Consider the following 22,613-nt stretch of genomic DNA (forward strand, 5'->3'; position numbering starts at 1 on the left):
CTCATCAAGACTGGATCTCCTAGCAAGAGGGGGTATATCAAGTTTGGCTACTTGGTCTCAAGAGCAGGCAGACAGAGAAAACCCCACCACAATCCCCTTCCATTTAACTGTATCCATCCCAAAGTCAATCTCCAGCCATGGATGCAGGCGAGATTTTTTTTTAATGTCTTCAATAAATAAATAAATAAGTCACTGTACATATAAAACAGAAAACTGTTGAGATACAAGAGCACTTGGCAGGATTTTATCCATAGCTGTCTTTCTAGCAGACTGAATTCTCAAACTTGATCTTCAAATGAGGAGTAGTAGTAGTAATATAATAATAATAATAATAATAATAATAATAATAATAATAATAATAATAATAAGAAGAAGAAGAAGAAGAAGAAGAAGAAGAAGAAGAAGAAGAAGAAGAAGAAGAAGAAGAAGAAGAAAACAAAATACAAAGATCTACAAATAGAAATAGAAAGATTGTGGCAAAAGCAAGCAAGGGTAGTACCAATAGTAATAGGCGCCTTGGATGCAATCCCAAAACAACTGGCGCACCACTTGAACACCATTGGCATTGACAAATTCGCCACTAGTCAATTGCAAAAGGCGGCCTTACTAGGAACTGCTTCCATCCTGCGACGATATCTGTAATACCATCAAACATCCACATCTGCCTATCCCAGGTCCTTGTAAGGACTCAATAGGTAGGCAAATGCCAAATCCAGTCTGAACATCTGGCTGACTGTGTGATGATTAATAATAATAATAATAATAATAATAATAATAATAATAATAATAATAATAATAATAAACGAAAATAACATTAAGAGTCTGGATGAGGAAGATTACTACAAATACTTGGGTATCCTTCAAGCTGACAACATCAAGCACACTGAAGTCAAGAAAAAGATTAGAGGTGAATACATCAAGAGAGTGAAGAAGATCTTAAATTCCAACTCAATGGAGGAAATACCATAAAGGTAATCAACACCTGGGCAATTCCAGTCATTAGTTACACAGCTGGAATAGTGGACTGGACTCAAGCAGAACTAAAAGCAATGGATAGGAAGACCAGAAAAATAATGACAATGAATCATGCCCTTCATCCACGCAGTGACATTGATAGACTTTATCTACCAAGGCAAATAGGTGGGCGTGGAATGCTACAAGTACATCAGATGGTTGAAGAAGAAAAAATGGCTTTGGAAGAATATCTGAAGAACAATGATGAAGATGCACTGAAATTAGTATCTCAGGAAGGCTTACTAACTACTGGAGAGACCAAACTGGCCTACAAGAAAGACCAAATGAAGAACAGAAAAGAGGCATGGGAAGACAAAGCACTACATGGCCAATACATGAAAAAAATAGCTGGGAAAGCAGATAATAATAAAACCTGGCAATGGCTAAGAGCAGGAAAATTGAAGAAAGAGACGAGGGACTAATTCTGGCTGCACAAGACCAAGCCTTAAGGACAAATGCATACAAAGTCAAAATTGAGAAGACAGCAACAGACAGTAAGTGCCGCCTATGCAAAGAAGCTGAGGAAACAGTGGACCACCTGGTAAGCTGTTGCAAGAAGATTGCACAGACTGACTACTAGCAGCGGCATGACAAAGTAGCAACAATGTGCATTGGAAGATCTGCAAAAAATATCATTTGCCTGTAAGCAAAAACTGGTGGGATCATAAAATAGAGAAAGTCATAGAAAATGATAAAAATTAAACTGCTCTGGGACTTCAGAATTCAAACAGACAAGCACCTGCAACATAACACCCCAGACTTAACAATTGTCGATAAGAAAGACAAAAAGTCTGGATAGTGGACGTGGCAGTGCCTGGAGATAGCAGAATAGAAGAGAAAGAACTGGAGAAGATAACAAAATACAAAGACCTACAAATAGAAATAGAAAGACTGTGGCAAAAGCAAGCAAGGGTAGTACCAATAGTAATAGGCGCCTTGGGTGCAATCCCAAAACAACTGGAGCACCACTTGAACACCAATGGCATTGACAAATTCGCTATTAGTCAATTGTAAAAGGTGGCCTTACTAGGAACTGCTTCCATCCTGCGATGATACCTGTAATACCATCAAACATCCACATCTGCCTATCTCAGGTCCTGGGTAAGGACTCGATAGGTAGACAAAATGCCAAATCCAGTCTGAACATCTGGCTGACTGTGCGATGATCCATAATAATAATGATGATGATGTTGGAAAGTACCTTGGAGGTCATCTAGTCCAACCCCCTGCTGAGGCAGGAAACCCTATACCATTTCAGACAAATGGCTGTCCAGTCTCTTCTTAAAAACTTCCAGTGTTGTAGCATTCACCGCTTCTGGGAGCAGGTTGTCTCTGCCTTAGACATCCTGTATTAATATGCAAATTATTTTCAGATGATTGCAGTAACCTTCTAAAAGTTTAGGAAAGGGCACAAATGACTGGTAAAATCAGTTCCTTATTGGCACCCTTGTACAAGACACCTCTACCAAATATTAGTTAACTCCTTTTGGGCTGCATGCCATATTATCACAGATGTTCTACTTTCCACAGAAGGTTTTGAAGATACCGAGAGAAGGGCAAGGTTATTTCTAGCTGTGGTTCTCAGGATCCCACTCACTGATTTTAAACAGGGGAGTAAAGAGAAGTGAAAAATCCACAGGGGAACTGGAGGAAATGATTCCCAGACTGTGAGAATTATTAAATTATATTAAGGGATATTACTATTAAAGGGAGAATTCACCAATGGGTTACCACCTGCTAATCTGCTGAGAGAGCCAACCCCGACGCGTCTTCAAGAGCTTGAGACCAAGTCAGGACTGGATCTCCTAGCAAGAGGGGGCGTGTCAAGTTTGGCTACTTGGTCTCAAGAGCAGGCAGACAGAGAAAACCCAGTGGTGGATTCTCCATCTCCTGTACTGGAGAAGTGAAAAATCCTCACACTACAACCATCAGAAATTTGTATCGTGCTCATGTTTTGCTCATGTATGTTTATGTTACCATGAAGAGTCTTACCATATGGTAAACAATCTTCCCTTTTGCCATGTTTGAAAAGTTGTGCCTAAGAAAAGTAAAAGAAAAATATATTACTGAACAATTGAAAAACAAATATTAACTAAAATTTTGAAATATTAGTATCAAGAAGTAATATTCCAAGATTTTCTCTGGCATATTATATTAATATATATTAAATTTTACCAGAATACATAACTTTAACATGTGTGCATGATCACATTAAGGCTAAATAAAGGGCCAGGCTGATATTTAAAGAAGTTACATCAACCAAGAGTAGTTATACCCTCAAATGCATAGACTTGCACAACACAGAAACAAAAGTTTTTTTGCTTAAAGTTTAAAACTTGAGAGACAGAGCAATGTAATAATGTGCAGTGTACTAGATGTGATTATAGACTGAAATCAGGAACATCTACTGAAATAATAAAATAAAATAAAATGTAAGATGATAAAATGTAGATAACTGTTATAATGGAATGCAACTAAAGAGTTAACTGAACACATCCTTATAGGAAGATTAGAAAACAAAGAGTGGGACAAAAGTAGTTGATGGAGGGGAAGAGAAGGGAGGGGAGAGGAGAGGAGAATCAGCTTGCAGGGAAGGGTACAGTACAATAGGAATAAAATCATTGGTGATCATTAAATTGGAACTAAATAAATTGTAAATAAACATGAAACCAAGAGAAACACTTTGTAAATGGCATTAACAATCTTCCTAGCTTGTTTACTGTTGGTTTATCTCTTCCTCAATAAACCGTAAATCCACCATAGCTGAAACTGAATATTTATTCACATATTATTATCTAGTTTAATGCCTGCCTTAGTATATATTTTAGAATTCTACTAGTTTTGCATGATTTTGCAAAAAGGTAAACAGATAACTAATGTTCAACAGCGGTTAGCAGTAAAGCTACTCTAGTATGCGAGAACAAGAAGTCTCTATGTTCTAATTCATAAAATAAGGAGTAGAATACATTATAGAAAGCCATTCAAAATGGAATGCAAGCTATTTTGCTATAGGATACAAAAGTTCCAAGAAAACAATGAATGGATCTTAACATTCTATACCTTCTTCACAGACTTGGTAGACTTTGATCTTTTGCACACCCATCCACCATCACCAGAGGTTGACATTGTGGATATGGATGGCCCTTTCAGCCTGCATCATAATTACAGTGCTTGCTCTGTTATGGGATTAAGGAGGGACTGTGTGGAACTTTTAGGTGTGATATTTGGACTGCCAAGTACCTTGAGACAAGTGGGTTAGGGATGATTTGAGTTCCTGGTGAACTGGGATGTGTTATAGAATTGTCAGGAGAGAAGATGGATATGCTTGCAAGGTCTGGAAAAGAAACATATTTGAGAGGGTTGGGGTGGTGAAGCTGATGGGAAAAGTAGGGCCTTCTCTACCTTATCTCCCTCTCATGGGCTCAGGGAGATATGGCAGAAATCCGAGGGTACTTCACATGGGGACACTGGGCTGAGTGCTTGAAAGAGAACCCACTATCTGCACCTCAGTTTCTATCCTCAGTGCCTGGCAACTGGATACTTGGTGGTCCTGGACTTCAGCTGTTGCTTATGAATGCCAGGTTTGTGTATAATAAAGCTAATTTCATCTAGGATGATATCCTGGAGGAGGGAGCCAAGCTGGTATGTCTTACCAAGATCTGACTGGGTCAATGGGTGGGGTTGTCCCCACTTGGAAATGTGCCCATCCACCTTTTAAGTTCTGCACTATCCAAGAGCAGAGGGAGGGGAGGAAGTATAGTAGTTGTCAAGAACCCTGATGGCTTCTTTATTGAAGTTTTGGGGAAATTGGCATAGAAGATAGCGACTAGTGATTACATGATCACCGTACATTAGTTGTAAGTGCAAGTGCCCAGATCACAATCACATGACAGCGGACACTGCAGTAGCTGTAACTTTAGGCATGGGACATAAGTCCCAGTACCATTGTAACTTTGAACAGTTGCTGAACAAATGGTCATAAGTTGAGTATTACCTGTAAAGTTCTTCTTAACTGCTTAATTTTGTCAACCTGAAGGATGACTAAGGATTTGTAGTGCTCTTCTTCCTCCACACTCTTGATGTTATTTCCATAGGGCATCTCGATTCCCTCAGTTTTCACTATTTTTACTCCATTAATTATAATGAGGACACATTTATCCACTCTAAACTCCATTACAATAGCTTGGCTATATATTTGTACAGTGTTGTCAAATGATATTTTTTCATACAGTTTCAGATTATCTATTTAAAAGAGGTGGGATAGCCTGGCACAGGTAGTCTGGCATACAGTATGTTTCTGATGTCTGATAGCCATGGATGTCTTGTTCAGTACTGCTGACAGAGGAATCAATGTAATGACTAAGAGTAGTGGTAATACTGAGTTTCTTTGAAAGATTCCCATCTTGAAGTTAACCTCTCCCAGTTTATTACCAATGATTAGCAATTCTCCATTGCATCATTGATCTTTGCACAAAGCTTTTGGTTTTTCTACTGATTCCTATTATTTGTAGGCACTTGATTAGCCAATCATGTGGCAGGGAGTAGAATGCCTTCATGTCATCAATCTAAGTCACATTCAAATTGATCTTCCTTCTCTTGCAGTTTTACAGAATCATCGTGTAAATTAGGATCTGATCTTTTGTTCCTCTACTGTTCGGGCAGTTTCCTTTCTGCTCAGATGGAAACAGCTTGTTTTCAACTAGATGCTGTTGGACTGCATCAACTACCATACCAGTTAGCAATTTGAAAAGTTTGGTAAACAACTAATTAGCTAGTATTTGCCTCATTCCACTTCTTTTGGTGGATCTTATAATTATCAGGTAGGTTTTGCCCGTTGTTAGACAATCTTAAATTTCACCTCCTTGTAGTATGATGTTACACTGCTAGGCAATGAATGGATGCAGACCAGTCAGATATTTCAACCAAAAACCAGGCAGTTCTTATTCACTTGTTGCTGACCAATTCTTTATCTTACTTGCCCTTTTCCCATCTTTTCTGCTGTTGATTACTTCTTTCATTTTAGCTTCTTTTTTATTCTTATCCATCTCCTTCATCCAATTTGCATTTTTGTTGTATTTCTTTGGTTTATCCCATAGCTGCGCCCAGAACTGTATTGTTTCTTTGTCAGGTGTTAATTGATTCATTCTAATCTCTCCATTGATGCATTGGTAGAAATGTTTCTGATTCATCTGAAATTGGAGGTTCAGCCTATGCTGTTTCTTGTTTTATTTTTTACCAGTGCTTCCTTGATCTTTCTTCTCTCTAGGTGACATTTCTTGATCCAAGTACTCTTTGATCTTCTTGTTCTTCAGCTTCTTTTATTTATCTCTTCTAACTAGCTTGCACCTGATCTTAACATGCTGATCTTATTTCCTGATCCTCCATTTTGACGATTCACTGATTGGGATTTTTTAAAATAAATTGTTGATCTTACATCTAAGATCTTCAATAATAACTGTAGCTGTGCTGTACATCAGTTGCCTTATTTCTTGCAGCAAATTAGTGCTTATATTTGATAAACTACAGTATTGGTATCTCTTAAAATGTGCTAGCTATTTTTTGTAACAAGTTTCAGTGCATACAGCCTTATTTTGCTGTTTTTTGTGCTGTTCTAGATGCTCAGTTATTCTTTGTTTAATTCCTCTTGTTCTTTTAGTTAGAGGCCTCTGTCCTTTCTGAGAAGGCAAAAGAGAGAATGCCTAGTTTGGAAATGAAAATAGTTCAGAAATGATGCTGATTTATATACTACCAATTCCACTTAGATTGTCTCTGTTGTTTGAGATTCCTCTGGCAAGACTTTGATTTCTTTGCCCTGGTTAGATCTTTGCAGTTTTTTCCAATTCTACTTTGGTATATACTTTATTTCATATTATAAATCGATGCTGATTGTCTAGCCTTTGTTCTGATTCAAGATGTTGTTCTTTCCAGAACTGGTGCATTCTTTTCAGATATTCTCTTCTCATTGGACTTGATTTATAACAGCAAATCATTTTTTCTTTGCTTTTAGTTTTTGTATATAAGCAACTTTTCTTTCAGTAATCCTGCAGGCTGCTTACACTCTTTGTTTAGCCCATAGTACTGAGTCCTATAGCTCACATGTCACTAGTTGTCCAGGAATTCCAACACCTTGTTCATGGTCCTTATTGATCTGGGCAAGAACGAATCCAATATAGGTTTCTGTAAGTTACGTCTCACCATATTGTTTATGGCAGAGATAATCTTCATTTGGCTCCTCTGACAAGACCTGTCAAGTATGGCTGAATCATTGGCATAGATCTCATCTTCTTCAGAGTACACAGCCCCACAACCACATCAAGGTAATGCCTCAATGGGGGATATTATTAGTATAATTCCTTAGATATTATTTTGTACTCCTAAGGGGCAAGATGCAATCTGAATTCATAACATATTGTACTATTTAAGTTACTTAACAATCTTACCTTATTTTATCTAGTTAAACTATAATTAAATGTAAATCTCATGACTCTGCTATGAAACACCATAACTGATGTCCACCCAAACTTGCACATTTGTAGTTACACCCAAGAGTCTTGCACAATATACATCAACTCAAAATAATTATGGCTACTATTTGCAACCCTGCACTGGTGCAATTTAACATCTGCTTAACCAAATCCAATGAGGACACAGGGCAACTTAAAACCAGCTTCAGAATCTCTGTATTAAAAAAAAACTTATTGATTTATCATCTTTGAAAATATTTCCTAGAGATAAGTCCTTTGAAATAAAAGCCATCATATATATATATATATATATATATATATATATATATATATATATATATATATTGATCTCCATATACTAAACATTCTCTAACTCAGAGAGAAACATAACATGCTTACATGCAGTCATATGCATCCCCTCTTCTAACAAGTAAGAAAAGCATAAGAACATAAGACAAAAAAAAGCCTGCTAAATTGGTTCCAGGGCCATTCCAATATGCCTCTGGGATGCTCACATATCCCACTTGCAGGTTGTTTCCAAATCTGGAGGTAACAAAATAGACCTATTATTAACAACAAATTCAAATATACTTTCTTTGGAGGGATGGGATTTATTATTTGGATGGCATGCGTATTTAATTTATAATAAAAAGGTGGATAGGGTTTTTAAGTCCCATGTTTTAAGAATTGCTTTATTGCGTGTCTGGAAGAAATATTATAGATTAAATTTCAGAATACCGTTGTGGGGAATTCCTGGACACGCAATAGAGGGGATAAAAAAGGAGTGAAAATGGATAGGATTTCTTACAAACAATTGCTTAAGTGGGAAGGGAATAATTGGCAATTAAAATCTATGGAGGAATTAATGCAAGAAAATATTATTTATTCTTGGTTCCAGTATAGGCAATTATTAGAAAGATGGAGTATAGATCAAAAAGTGGGTTTTGCTATGGAAGATGTGAATTTGATGAAACAAATTAAAGATCAAAGTAGAACTCATATAAAAAGAGTTTATAATGCTTTAGTGGAATTGGATCAGAAACAGAATTAGTTAAAGATTGTATGGTTAAATGGGCTCAGAATTTTGAAGATTCGATTTTATTAGATACATGGGAGATAATTTGGGTGAGGAATGTTAAATTTACTCACGCTCAAAATTTACGAGAAAATTTTTATAAAATGTTTTATAGGTGGCACCTTGATCCACAAAAGTTGTCTCGTATGTATCCGAATGTACAGCCCAAATGTTGGAGATGTGGTTGTCTGGACACAACGTATTATCATATTTGGTGGTCATGTAGAAATGTAAAGGCTTTTTGGATTAAGATTTGGTGGAACATTCAGAAGCTTTTTAATAGAAGGATAAAATTTACACCACAATTATTTTTGTTAGGTATTATTGTAGACTGTGATGGTAAAGAGATTACCTTAATGTTAAATTTTATTACGGCGGCAAGGTTGCTGATTGGGCAATATTGGAAGAAGGATTCCTTGCCTACCATAAAAGAATGGTTTCTTAAAGTTTCTTATTTATCAGAAATGGCAAAAATTTCGGCTTATCTGAAAGACCATTCACAAGAGAGATATATCTCGGTGTGGAAAAGATGGGTAAATTTTGTACAGAATGAATATGGGATCAGGAAGTATTATTTAGCTTTTGAATAATCTATAGTTTAAAATGGGTATGGTTGGATTTGTAGTTTCTATGTATTGGAGTTAAAGTACTTTAAATTTTTTGGATGTATGTATAGTGGATTGATGTTCATTTAATTTGTATGGTTTTTTTTTGGTTTTGTTTTTTTAACCCTGTATTCAGCTCTGGGAAGGAGGGGGGAGGGTTATGGGGTGGGAGGGGGGTATTTTATTATAAAAAGTTTATAAAATTTTTAATAAAATAGACCTATTGTCCATGAATTTATCCAATTCCTTTTAAAACCAAGTTAGTGATCATCACCCTAAACTCTAGAAAGGAAACCTTATTAATGATATAACAAGATGGAGATAAGTTAAGAAAAAGAGTAGCTGCATAGGGAAAGGAAGGGATTTAAACCCTAAATTCCAGAGGCAAAAAGATGCTCCTAAGTAAACTTAAGACACTCATGTTTGCAATAATTTGAACCTCCAGCCCATTCCTTTGTTTCAATTAGCAGTCTTCTATTCAACAAACTTAAGACACACTCCTCCCAATTCATAGGTATTTATCGGGAGATGGAATTGTCTTGCTATAGATTTTCTATCTGTAAATATAGTATTCGCTAGCTCATTGGGTGAATTAAACCACGATGCAAAAACAAGGTTTAATAGGGCCACACAATACATACTTTTTCTAATAATTTTTCATTTAACTCAATGAAAATATTTAAAATAGGGCTTGAAATAATTACATGTTTAGAATTGTCTAAACATTCATCCAGACACTAAACTAAATAATATTTTATCTGAACCCTGTGTTTCATCACTTTAATAGGAAGAAACACTGTCAGATAAATATGGCCAGGAGTTAAAGTTAAAGGAGCATAGCCCAACCCCAAAAATATTTCCACATATGTTAACAGCTATTTATGGATTTAAGTAATGTCAGCTATGGTGTAAATGCAACAAAAACTCCCTGAGGCTATGCACCTGCTTTGTTTTAGTTTTTAATGAACTGCATTTCATGATCTTAAATGTAGCATGAATGAACATATTACAAAGCATGGAGAACATTGAAGATTAGGAGCAGTTTATAACTTTTTGATAAACCATCTGCTAGGTTAACAGACATTGATTATTTACTGTTAACATTGGAGTTCCATCAATACACACACACACAAACACACACTTTCTATATTAGTTATAACAGTAAAATCGAATACAAACTAAATTTAAAGAAAGAAAATACAGAATAAAAAATACAAAGAAAAAGAATAGTACACGGAATACAAAGAAGAAAAAATAAATTTTCATCAAGAGTATAAACAAATATAGTAACTCTTCACTCTCCCTAAAGTTACAAACATTTTATCAATTCACCTGACATTCCATCTTTTATCTATAAAAAAATCCATGAAACATAATCCTGGTTTCAGCAGAAGTCCATAAAGGGCCTGGAGTAACAATATATTTCATTTTAATCATGATCAAATAAACCAATTTTATATTTTTTTCCTTTTACTTCTAGCAGTCTTTAGTTCATTAAAATATTGTAGGATTCAATTTCTCTTCATTTCTTCTTTATCCCATTACACAAAATTTGTCAAGGCTTTAACAAACTTCTTTTGTAAATCCAAGAGGAAAAACTATCTAGGGCATTGGGTTGTTTATAATTCACTTTTAAATTTTAAAATTTCAAACAGTTTATTTTGTAGATTCAATGAAACATCCTTTTCTAAATTATTCTCTTGGCCTGTCAGTTGTAAAGCCACTTTTGATATTACCTCTATCTTGCATAATAAAATTTGTTCTATAGCTCACATTTTTTCAATAGCATCCTTTGGACATAATTACAGGTAGTCTTCAATTACGAATGGAATAGAGCCTGCCCATTCCATTCATGAATCTCGTACCTTGAAAGAGATCACTCCCTGCTTTTGCCCGTTCATTCGTTAATCGAACGCGTAGGCGAATATGTGGTTTGTTAAGTGCACATGAAGCATCTGAGGGTGGGGAAGACCATGGGGGGGGGCTAGTGATGGAACAGGCCCCCAAGGTCTTCTTAAATCACTAAGATACCTCATGCTTTCCCCTCCCTTCCTACTGTGCCGGACTCACTTACCTTGAAAAGATCCGTCTCCTCTCTGCCGCGATTCCTGCTTTTGAAAGAGAGGAAGCTCCGGCGTGCCATAATATCGTGCAAGTTTAGGCACCCATCCTCTTTTGCAGAGAATAGGTATCTGAACTCTTGTGGCATTTGTGGTGCCTGTCTCCTGTTTGCCTCCCCCAACTCCAGAGTCAAGCAGCTGCCACCCCCAGCCTCCGTTCGGGTGTCAGAGGCCCAGACAAGGCCTCTGACGCATGGAATAGACCTCTGGAGGCCTGAAGAAGCCTTCCCCACTTCCATTCCAGGCAGCAGTGGCATGGACAAGGCCTCCAATGCCTGGAACCTACTTCCGGAGGCATGCAGAAGTCTCCCATAGCCTCGGCAGCAAAGGCTTTTTGCAAAGATTGCAAAAGGCTTTGCAAACGGAGGGAAGAATTTGAGGTTTCAGCTTTTTGCTGCAGATCTCCACCAGACCTCCATTTGCAGAGAACAGAGGCCTAAAGTACCATGAGATCACAGGAGATCAGTAGCATGAGTCTCGCACCACTGATCTTGCATGATTTTATGGTAGGTTAGGCCTCCATTTTCCGCAAAGGAAGCAGCGAAACAGCTAAGAAAGTAAAGGATCTCTCAATCTTCGCAAGATGAGTATACACAGGCCTAGTGCCTAGGGAGACCCAGGGGGAGGGAATAGCCAGGGTGAATGTTGCAGTGCCACTGAGGTCATTCATAAGGGTGAATGACACTGCTCTGGTGCAGCAACATTCATAATTTCGGGACTTGCTCGTAAACACTAGGGGGTGCTTATCGCATAACTTTGAATGTTCGCTAAGGGAACATTCGTAACTCAGGGATTACCTGTATGTCCAAAAGATGCTACTGAACAGATATTTTTACTGAAATTATTGATACTGTGTTCACTATTACCTGATTATTTCTTTAAAAGTATAATTCAGTGTTTTTATCATCATAACATTTTGCATCATGTTACAGGCCTGCATACCCTTTCTCTACCTAAAATCTTTTTTTAAAAAACAAATTTTATTGGTTTTTTTAAGTTCTTAAAACAACATATTCAGGACACACCGTGGTGCTGGGATAATCAAACATCTTAAAACACGACATATATACATAATATAATCAATACGTCAAATATTCCCTCTCTTTTTCCCTCAAATAGCATAGTATATTTAGAATATCCAATTTATTCAGTCTGAACCTGTTTTTAAGCTTCATCAATTTCTACCATAATCAAATTAACTTTAAATAAAAACATTTTCAATTCAAATATCCCTTCCACCTATGTTCTTCTTTCTTAATTTTATCAAAATCTTATTTGTTTCTTCTTCCATTAATCTCCCTTATTTAGAGTAAAATATTAATCTATCCTATACCTATCAAATCTATCAATTGATCTATCTCTTCAAGCTAAAAAAAATAATCATACCTTAAATCATGTCATTCCATTAAACAAAATTCAAGTCTCCAGTTAATTATCATGACTAATAACGTCCATATCAGAAAATCATATCATTTTATTAAATTTCAATTAACTATAAGTTCACTTCAAATCTGAAACATTTCTTCAATTTTCATCATTCCATTACATCTTAATTGTAATAGAAATAAACCTAACATTCTAAAAGGAACATTCCTAGTATTCTAAATTGTCTTTAATCCCTTATATAGAAAGATATCTCGTTTTTAAACAAAAATATTAATCTATCCTAGACACATCTAAATGTTTGTATTTATCAAACTATTCTCTAGATATCTAATCCTTCACTTAATCTCTTTAAGTTAACAAATTAATATCAAACCTTAAATCATTTCAATATTTAATTAACATTCAATTAATTATTGATTCACTCCAACTCTAAGACATCTTTTTACTTCAAACTCAAAATCTCAGTCCTTAGATCAGTCCATAGTTCTAGGTTGCCTTTAATCCAATTTAAGAAATTTTAAATTTCATTTTTCAATCTTATTCTAGTTTTCCTCTTTTGCCAGGTAGGTTTCCATAACAGGGCTTCCCTTCCAGATAATCTCTTTTTGTTGCTTGTAGTGTCACTTGATTCGATACAGACCATCTTGATCTCTGATTTAATCCTCTGTTTCTCTTGTCCATAAAGTCTCATTGCTTCAGAAGTCGAAAGTTCGGTCTTTGCTTTTCCTGATCTTGCGTGTAAGGCAAAATAAGATTCTCCTTATCCTCAGTTAAAACCTCTTCTTGTATAATCTGTTTTGTAGAGTAGTCAAGTGTAATCTGGGAGTCAGTTTTAAGTTTTAAAGTAGAGATTCTGGCTCTTAGTTCTGTAGTAGCCTCTTTTATTGTAGTACATATTTCTTCTTTAGCCTCATAGATCTTTTCCAGTATAAGTTTACAGTTTAAATGTGATTGAGGCTTCTCCAATAGTTGAAGAAGAATCCTTTTCCTTTTTAGTGAAGGTTACAGTTGAACAGTTGAACATTATCCACCCCCACAGATCACACAGCTAACTCAAATTATCTTTTTTCTTGAAAAACAGTTTGAAGGCCAAAGCTCTCTCATCTCCAAATAAACAATCCAATATTAACTTTTTATCAGTAGGTGTCCTCAGTGAGCTACAAAGACTTCTTCAAACACCATTTTTTTCCTTTTTTCTATCTTTAAAGGGAGAATAGAAAAAGAAATACTCTGCCGATATAATACCGCTCCAAAAAACACAAAAAACACTTTTTTCTACAGCACAATGTAAGTAGGAATAGAATATAGTCTTTAAATGAATATTTATTTATTTTTTCTGTCCTTTTTGTAAAACGCGTTTGTTCCCACGATTACTAAAGCCGCTTTCTCCAGACGGGGAAATAATAGCACAAACAGCTTCTACAGGCAAAAACAGCAGGGGTATGGGGAGGAACAAAAAGGGTCTCACCCGGATCATCCGCGGTGGGTCTTTAACGCTTAGATGACAATGTGACTTTCAGCTGGTGCAACAGGGTGATCGGCAGGCTGATCTTTGCTCCGTCGGCCCTAAGGAGAAGCTGGAGACTCAGGGGAAGCTGCCGCCCTCCCCTATCTACCAGCCAGCTTCCTCCTCAGTGGTCGCCCCTCCAGGGTGACCTTCGACCCCCTAGGGGGTCTACCAGTGAAGGAAACTCCGGACGGCCTGGAGAGAAGTTTCCAGACACGACTGGCATCGCCGCATTCCAGAACCGGAAGTCTCTACCTAAAATCTTTAGTCCTCTCTAGAGTCCAGTTTTTAAAATCACGAAATTGCTTATCTATATTATGCCTTGTAAAAATGAAAACAAGATATATTTCTCATGAAAAACAGTGTGTACATTATAATCAATTCCAAATCTTATTGTAAAAGTTTCAATGCTTATTTTTACCTGGATTTTCTAGGATCAAAATCTTTCTTTCTAAGATCAAAATCTCATTTAGCTTTTAGCTTTTTATTTCAGATTCTTTAAATTTTTAAGCTTATGATTAAAATGTTCTTTTGTTTAGGATTGAAGGAAAATTCACTAGTGTTTTCAAATGTATCATTAGGAAGGTGTCTAACAGAAGTAGTTAATGAGCAATTTCTGAAAGTCGTTAGAAAGTGAGGTTTATGAACTTAGTGTTTTTTAAAAGTCTTCCTCATGGTTGCAAGCAAGTTGGCTAAAGTATTTTAATATTGGACTTATGAAGAATAATTGTGAACAATGGACTCAGAAGTTAATTTCAAGAATGGCTCCCATTATTGATAGTCTATCTTCTGAAATGAACTTGGCTGAAGCCATCTTTGTCCTTCTCAGTTGCCACACAGGTTGAGAAGAGGGGGGGGGAGGAAAGCAAAAGTATTGCTAGACTAAACACAGAGCAGTCTTGTGGGAACCAAGGTCATTCCCAAAGGTGCTGAAAGTGGGAGAAGAGTGTCACGGAGACCACCAATTGCCTCATTGGTAGTGTGATCAATGGCATAGTGGGGGGTGGGAAGTGTTACATTTAGTTATATTGAATCTGAGTGGGAATTTTAGAGTTGGTTTCACTTTTGATCATGCCAATATTATATATCCAATAAAGATACTTTTTGAGGAAGCTTCAAGCCTCGGAATTCTGATTTGTTTGGATTTATTTGTCAGAACCTTGACATAGACTGTATATAGATGATGTTATAGAAGAGAAGTTCTATCATAAAGGATGGAAGTTCTATCATAAAGGACTGAAACTGATTAGAACGTGGATTCTAAAATGATATTACAAGAATGCTATTGAAAAAGAAAATATACTGGAAATACCAATGAAATCAGCTGATGATTTAATAATTAAAAGAGATAACAAATAACAAACTGAAGAGTGACTTGCATAACTTCGTTATTTATAAAAGAGACTTGTTAAAGTTTTGGGAAATGATAAAGAAAAGGGGAAAAGAAATCAAATCCTTGGACATTATCTGAAGAATTAAAGGCCAAGATTGTTAAAAGAGAAGGAATATAAAGTTGGTTTAAATATCAAAATACATATGTTGCTATCTCTGGTAGCCCTTTGTGGGGTTTTGCTGATCTAGGACTGAATAATGTTTCAAAGTTTTGTTTATAGTTAAGGGAAGAAGAAACAATTTGTTGTGTTAAGAGAAAATGATAAGTTACTAAAATTGTTTATATTTGTTCTGATGCAGGGGGAAATCATTTCTTTAATATTTCCTTTTTATTATATTATTTTTTCTTTCTTTTCTATTTTTTCTTTTTTAACTTTTTTATTAGCTTTTATCTTTTTAAATGCAACATTTAAGAACATTATTATATATATGAAAAGTGAAACTCAACTCCTAAAGACTACAAGTCCATGCACTTTTCCTGGCAGCCATGCAGAAGCTGTTTGCAATTAATGTCTTTCAGACAGGAATATAAAAATTAGTGAGAAGAAATTAATAGGACAGCCTGAATCAGCATAAAATGCTTATTATTACTTATTCAAAATATTATAGAATGTAATTATACATAAACACATCTGAATGTAAATAAATTGTTTTTAAATTTAAATTCTATATCTGTTGTCAATTTTCATATTTAATGTATTATAACCATATAGATGTTCTGGAGAAATTGTTCAATTATTTGAGTAATATTTTGGGATTATTTGCTTTTTAATAAAATCTGCTGTTCCTTATTTTGATATTTAATATAATTTTATTGCTTCAAGTTATGGCAGCTACCCTGGATACTTTATGAAAAATTAACTATATGTTTTTCCATAACTTAATCTAAACATTTTACTTTGAAAAGTTATGGATTTATGGTTTGTATTGTTAGCTGGGGAACTTACTCAAAAACCTTTTAGTTTAACAAATTGCACATGCACCTCAAATAAAAAAACAAACAAACAAACCCCATGCCAACCTATTTAAACTTTATTTTTATTGCATATGCTGAGAGAGAATTAAATACAATGGGAATGCACTAGACAAAAAAGTACGGTACATGAACCATGGAAATCCACATTAAATCTACTAAAATCTCTCTTGGCATAGAGCTGCCTAGCATGGGGCCGGACCAAATATATTTCATCACACTAGGGGTAAGGCAGTTAGGTCCAGCTGTACACAGAGTAGCAGGGCTTCATTCTCTGGTGGCTGACTGCAGTGTGGGACCTAAGGCAGCACTCCGCAGCAGCAGCAGCAGCACTGGGGTTGAAGTACAGGCCGAGGGGCAATGGCGGGCAACAGAGACAGCTGAAGACCCTGGACTTCTACTTCAGCCCCAGTTCCACTGCTGAGGAGCCAAAAGGGCAGGGATGGAGGGAAATGGGCGAGGGGGAGTTGAAGCACCCTGAGGTCATTAATATGGAGGCTGCCAAGTATCCAAATCATACAACACCATGAGGGTATTGCAACAGCCATAACTTCAGGGAACAAGCATAAGCACTGCCACAACTTCAAACAGTTGCTGAACAAGTGGTCATAATTCAAGGATTACCTTGAATTCAAGGATTACTCAAAAATTCTTTGAGAAATGACTAATTTCCTAACCGTTGAATTATTTAAATAAATATTGTATAAAAGATAGCTAAATATCATATATAATCAATAATATTGTACAGAAATTATTAGGAAATATTGAATTCATATATATTTGTGCCTTGTTTCTGGAGTTGATGAAAAGAATTAAAGATATCACTTAGACAAATTCCTTTTACAACAACCAACATCAAAAGACGTACAAGCCTTAAATAGAAGAAAACTTTTAATTAGGAAATCAATAGGCTGATTTTGCCTCTTGTTTAGAACCTTTAACATCCGTAGAACTTCATGTTAAAGTTCCAGTTGTATGCTTTGGGCATTTCTAAGTCACGGCACATTTTTTTAACATTTGTGGGGACACGTAACACTAACCAACCTGTTGAGAGGAATCTAAATACCTCTCCTTTAAATAATTATAGTACCTATAAATTAGAGAAAAACCATTGGCGTATCCTAGCAATAGAAATATCAAATCTGGTTTTGTTGCTTTTGTAATAACATGATGCAAGATACAAACAAAAACTAGTTTCTTAGTAATCAGGGAAAAACCTGACACACCTCCTAATTGTCTGCATAACCCACGTAGACTTTGTCTTTGTAAGATGTAAGAATCAGCATTACCTCTGGGACATCTTCCCCAAGCTATACAAATCATCACTATTAAAAATGGCATGATTACTTGGCAGCAGGCACATCTTACTGCCACAGAGATGAGAATCAGTAGTTACCCTTTGGCTCCAATAAACTATGAGCAATAGATATGCCCAACCTTAAGGGAGGATTGAAAACGCCATAGATAATTACTCTTCAGCACCTCTAAGAGGTCAAGCAGATAAGTCTTTGCACCTAGGATTATTTTGTTCACCTTACTTTACTTTAACAGAAGCACAACTAAACAACAAGAAAGTATCGAGTGGTAAACTACTATGAAAGTCCTCTGTCTCAAAGAAATTAAGTCCATACTGTTTTGGATGCTTCATTTAATCTGGTAACACCAGCATTCTGAGGATTTCATTGTCAACAAAATATTTCCTATTCATATAATCTGGAAACTTTGGTTGAGATACAAAATGTGTTAGGAAGAGGAGAGGATAAAAATGTCAAAATTGAGAATTCAAGGAAACTCATACAAAATCATCCAAGGATCTTCCTTCTGATCAGAACATTGCCCAAGAAATGTAGGCAAATTACATGGCACAAGCTAGGAAAGGAGTTAGGTTAGGGTGACCAAAAGAGATGAATTTGAGTGAAAAAGATTTAATATCATGTAAAAATCTTTAAACTGGATCACATCCAAACTGTGATTGTAGCTTGGAAATGCACTGCTAGTAAAAAGGAAGAAATGCATAGTGTTTGGGCTCCTCTTTTAATGGCAAATTGAAAAGGTACAAGTGAGGAAGCATCTTAGAAACCTATTCTGCACTTTCCTAACTGACGGATATGTTCACTAATTTTAAGTAATTGAAGGCAACAAAATTTCAGCTCATTGCTTGAAATCAATATACTTTCAATGAGTTAAAAGCTAGCAAAGATTATGTTCAAAACTCAGAGCTACAGGTCTGTTTTTGTGCCTCTAAGACTAAAAAAACTGCATAGCTGAGCTATTTCTTACCTGAGGCATAATCTACAAGAGCACACAACTATTACCAAACGATGGTTAAAGTACAGAAAGCTTGCAGAGAAAATGCTTTTTCTCTGACACAAATAAAAATAGCTCTTAAGATATGCTGCTTTACTTACTTACTAGCAAGGGTGTTTTATTTTACCCCTATTACTCATATTTGTCTAGTATATCTCTATTAAAATAAATTAACTCAAACTTAAGTTTCTATGCCCGAGGCTACTCCAAGATGAAAACATCCCTATCATGCAAGCTAGAGTGCTACACCCTGCAGGGCTAGCAAAACATTTGTTAATACACGAGGCATGTTTAAAAGCAAGTCTATCAATCCAAATACCTAAATCAGATGTTTCTTACAGTTAGATAAATGGTAGGTTTGAAACCAATTCTATGCACATATAAAAAAGCATCTATATCAAAATACCATGGCTAAACTACACAGAATACATAATAACATCCAAAGTCAGCTTCTAACATTTTTACAGTGAACATGCATATATATGGGAGCAATTAATTAATAGAATCTGAGCAGGTAATAAAGTAAGAATTTAACATTTCTCTCCCTTGCTGCAATCTGGAGTTTGGTGTGGTGTTTTTAAAACCTGTGATATCATAAGCACCCACCCACCAGGCAGTTGTGAATCATTGCTATAGTTACTGAAGGCAGGTATCGCCAGTAAACATATAGAGCATACACTGCACAAGTAATGCTGCCTTTTAATTATAATACAGACATGACATATTTGAAACCTGTACTTGAAAGAGATAAAAGTTGTGCTACCTGTTAGTAATATGTTCTTTCACAACAGGTGTCCTATCAACAGGTGTCCTATCAACAGGTGCAGAAGAACAAACCCATAAGTGGAATCATGTTGTGAAACGCACAGTGCATGTTTCAACAAGAACTGTCAGTATTTAGCAGCATGCCTTTAAAGACGAATCAAACAGTAAAATACAATCTTGCCACAATTAATTCAGGAAATAACATTTCTGCAGCAGTTCTGATGTTTATATACTCATATCTCTTGTCCTCACTAAGAAAACATATAACGATCAAAATGGGACAACTTGTATTCATTTAATGCATTGGTAGTTTAATTCCATGAGGTAAGAGCCAGCATTACTAGTAGTTTCTCTAATAAACTGTACAAATAAACATGGATACTCAGTGAAATGATTTTGTTTTTTAAAATCAGGATTGGAAAGCAGAGACTTCCAATATGTTGAATTTCCCTGGCTAGCCCAGCTGGAGCTGCTTTGAATTTCAGTTTAACATTTGGAATGCCACAGATAGCTTGATCCCTGTTATACATCATGTAAGGTATTGAAGAAAACTCACATAAGCACAATGATGTCAAATTTGACATATGCAGATCCACAGCAGAAAGATATATAAACAGTTTCTAAAAGTTACAAAGTTTAGCTAAGGATGAATCACTTGGATATAAAAGTACTACCTAAACAACTCAGCAAATTGATTTTCTGCAATTATATCATTATAATGCATTTGACCATTATATAGTTTAATAAGATCAATTCCTTATATAATATCCAGTTCCATTTTAGTATACTATTTCACTGTCAATTTCATAATGCACCTTTCATAATCACCTTCCTTCAAACATTTAAGGATCAGCTAAATTCTGAAATATGAAATTATTATGTGACATCTGGCCCAGGACATTTATTATTCAAAACTTATTTCATGCAAATAATTATATATTTAATCCAGTACTGTCAAGCCATTATACATCTGGCAATCTATATTTTAAAATCTCAAATATTTTCTACCAACCTGATATCAAAAATACTACTAAACTTCGACTGACAGGATAATCTTAAACAAATCATTTTTGCTCAGCTTCAGTGTCACCTTCCTCTTATTCTCTAAAACCAATTACCATTATTTCACAATCATTTTAAATGGTACTGACAAAAAATACTTTTGAGAGGAAAAAATGAACATTTGAGAGAAGAGTATTTTTTCCCAACTACTACTTACACTAAAATATCTATAATTTCATTGGCAGATGAAGACAATTGCTACTTTCTTTTTTAAAAAAGAAATTTTTAAATATTTATTTTCACATTATTTTAATGCAGAGCAGTAATTTCTTTTTCCTTCTCAAATATGCCAAGGTTGGACTAAGGTTAGACTATGTTACAATTAAGGAAAAAGAAATACTGGAAAGTAGCCATTGCCTGCTATCTATACTTGTCCAAAGCATGTTGGGATCACAAACCATTTTTGTTGCAATTGAGAAGAACAGACCATGAAAGATCAAAAAATAATGGCCACAACATCAAGCAAACCTCAGTTTCTATTACCATTTAGCATTCTAAAGCTAGAGAAACCGGGACAATCAAAAATGGAAGAGCCAGATTAATATCCTACTTAAAACAATTTTGAATTTCATTCAAAATTAGCCTAATAAGCCAAACACTTATCTATGAAAGGATAACTAATATAAAATTATATAAAGTGTAGTTGAATAAATATAGTAATCAAAATTAATTTGATTTACATTTATAAATTGTTTACTTTTTCCTCAAGTGTTTTTCTAATATTGAATGCAATACCAATTGCCTATTGCTTATAAAGTAACCTTTAATCATGAAAGGGAAAAAATATTGACCACCTTCAAAAGCCCTTCTTTTCCAAAGGAAAAATTAGTTAAATGGCTACCAAATCAATAAAATTGCTTAACACTTGAGCCATTCCTGTAAAGAAAGGAAAATATCTTTATGAGCAAGTCTCTAGTTTCAAGAAAATTACATCTCGTTCAAGTTTCGATTCAATGTGTTCAGTTTTCACCTGTTTCACTTAACCACTCTAATAACAGGTGGAATAAAACCACATAGAACAAAGAATATATGACTAATATTAAAGTAATATGCATCCTACAAGTTTCATCAAGCAGCAGCAGCAGGCTTTGTTAAGTAAATGAGGAAAACTTTTAACTCTTAAACTTTGCCAACACAAAATATAACGTTTCTTTTTCCTCTTCTTTTAAAGAACAAAGAAAAGCACCTAAATTTTTTTTCTCCTACTAATAGGGAAATTAGTTTCACTAGTACTACAATTTCACATAATCACAGAAGGTTTCTAGAGCTGAAGGATGGAGCAGGTAAGACTTTGTTCTTACTTTCTACCCTTGAGTTTTGAAAATAAACGTGTACTTCAATCTGAGACTCTATGTCAGTGATGGCAAACCTTTTAGAGACTGAGTGCTCAAACTGCAACCCAAAACCCACTTACGTATCTTCAGGTGCCGGGTGGGCGTGGCTCATTGGGTGAGCGTGGCCCATTGGGTGGGTATGGCTGCAGTGGTAATGGCAGACTGGGTGGGACTAAAAAGTTCAATCAATCAATTCCAACTTTGCGAGATTTTTTTTTCCGCGAGAAGTTGAAATTGATTGATTGATTGAACCTTTTTTTTTTTTTACACATGGCGGTGGAGGCCTAAAGTGAAAAGGTTTTATAAAACCCAGCTGAAGGCCTAGGACTGGGGCAACGGCATCCGTGCCATAGGTTCGCCACCACTGCTCATAGGTGGTGGCGTGCCATAGGTTCGCCACCATACTAGCACATCAGAAGCAGATAAAGCCCTCTAGTCTAATACCTCTTTCTCTAGCTACTAAATGGCTGTAATTTGTTCCTATCTGTAAAAGAACTCAATAGGTCAAAGGTCTGAATAATGAACAAAGCAGAGGATGAATAGAAGAATATTGTTTTTTAACCATCTTCTTCAACACTGAATCCACTGTAATACCTACAAACTGGATGT

The 22,613-nt window shown here is 35.5% G+C and overlaps 1 protein-coding gene across 1 annotated transcript in view; it reads right to left on the bottom strand.

The window, feature by feature from the left end:
- Nucleotides 1–22,613, bottom strand: part of TBCD (tubulin folding cofactor D) — a 164,157-nt gene that overhangs the window by 120,768 nt on the left and 20,776 nt on the right. The window contains exon 9 of the mRNA XM_039335830.1: nucleotides 3,007–3,052. Coding sequence (XP_039191764.1) covers nucleotides 3,007–3,052 — 46 coding nt within the window. The remainder of the gene's footprint in view (nucleotides 1–3,006; nucleotides 3,053–22,613) is intronic.

This window comes from Crotalus tigris, unplaced genomic scaffold, assembly GCF_016545835.1.
Source record: "Crotalus tigris isolate CLP2741 ecotype Arizona unplaced genomic scaffold, ASM1654583v1 scf7180000017662.1067850, whole genome shotgun sequence".
NCBI lineage: Eukaryota > Metazoa > Chordata > Lepidosauria > Squamata > Viperidae > Crotalus > Crotalus tigris.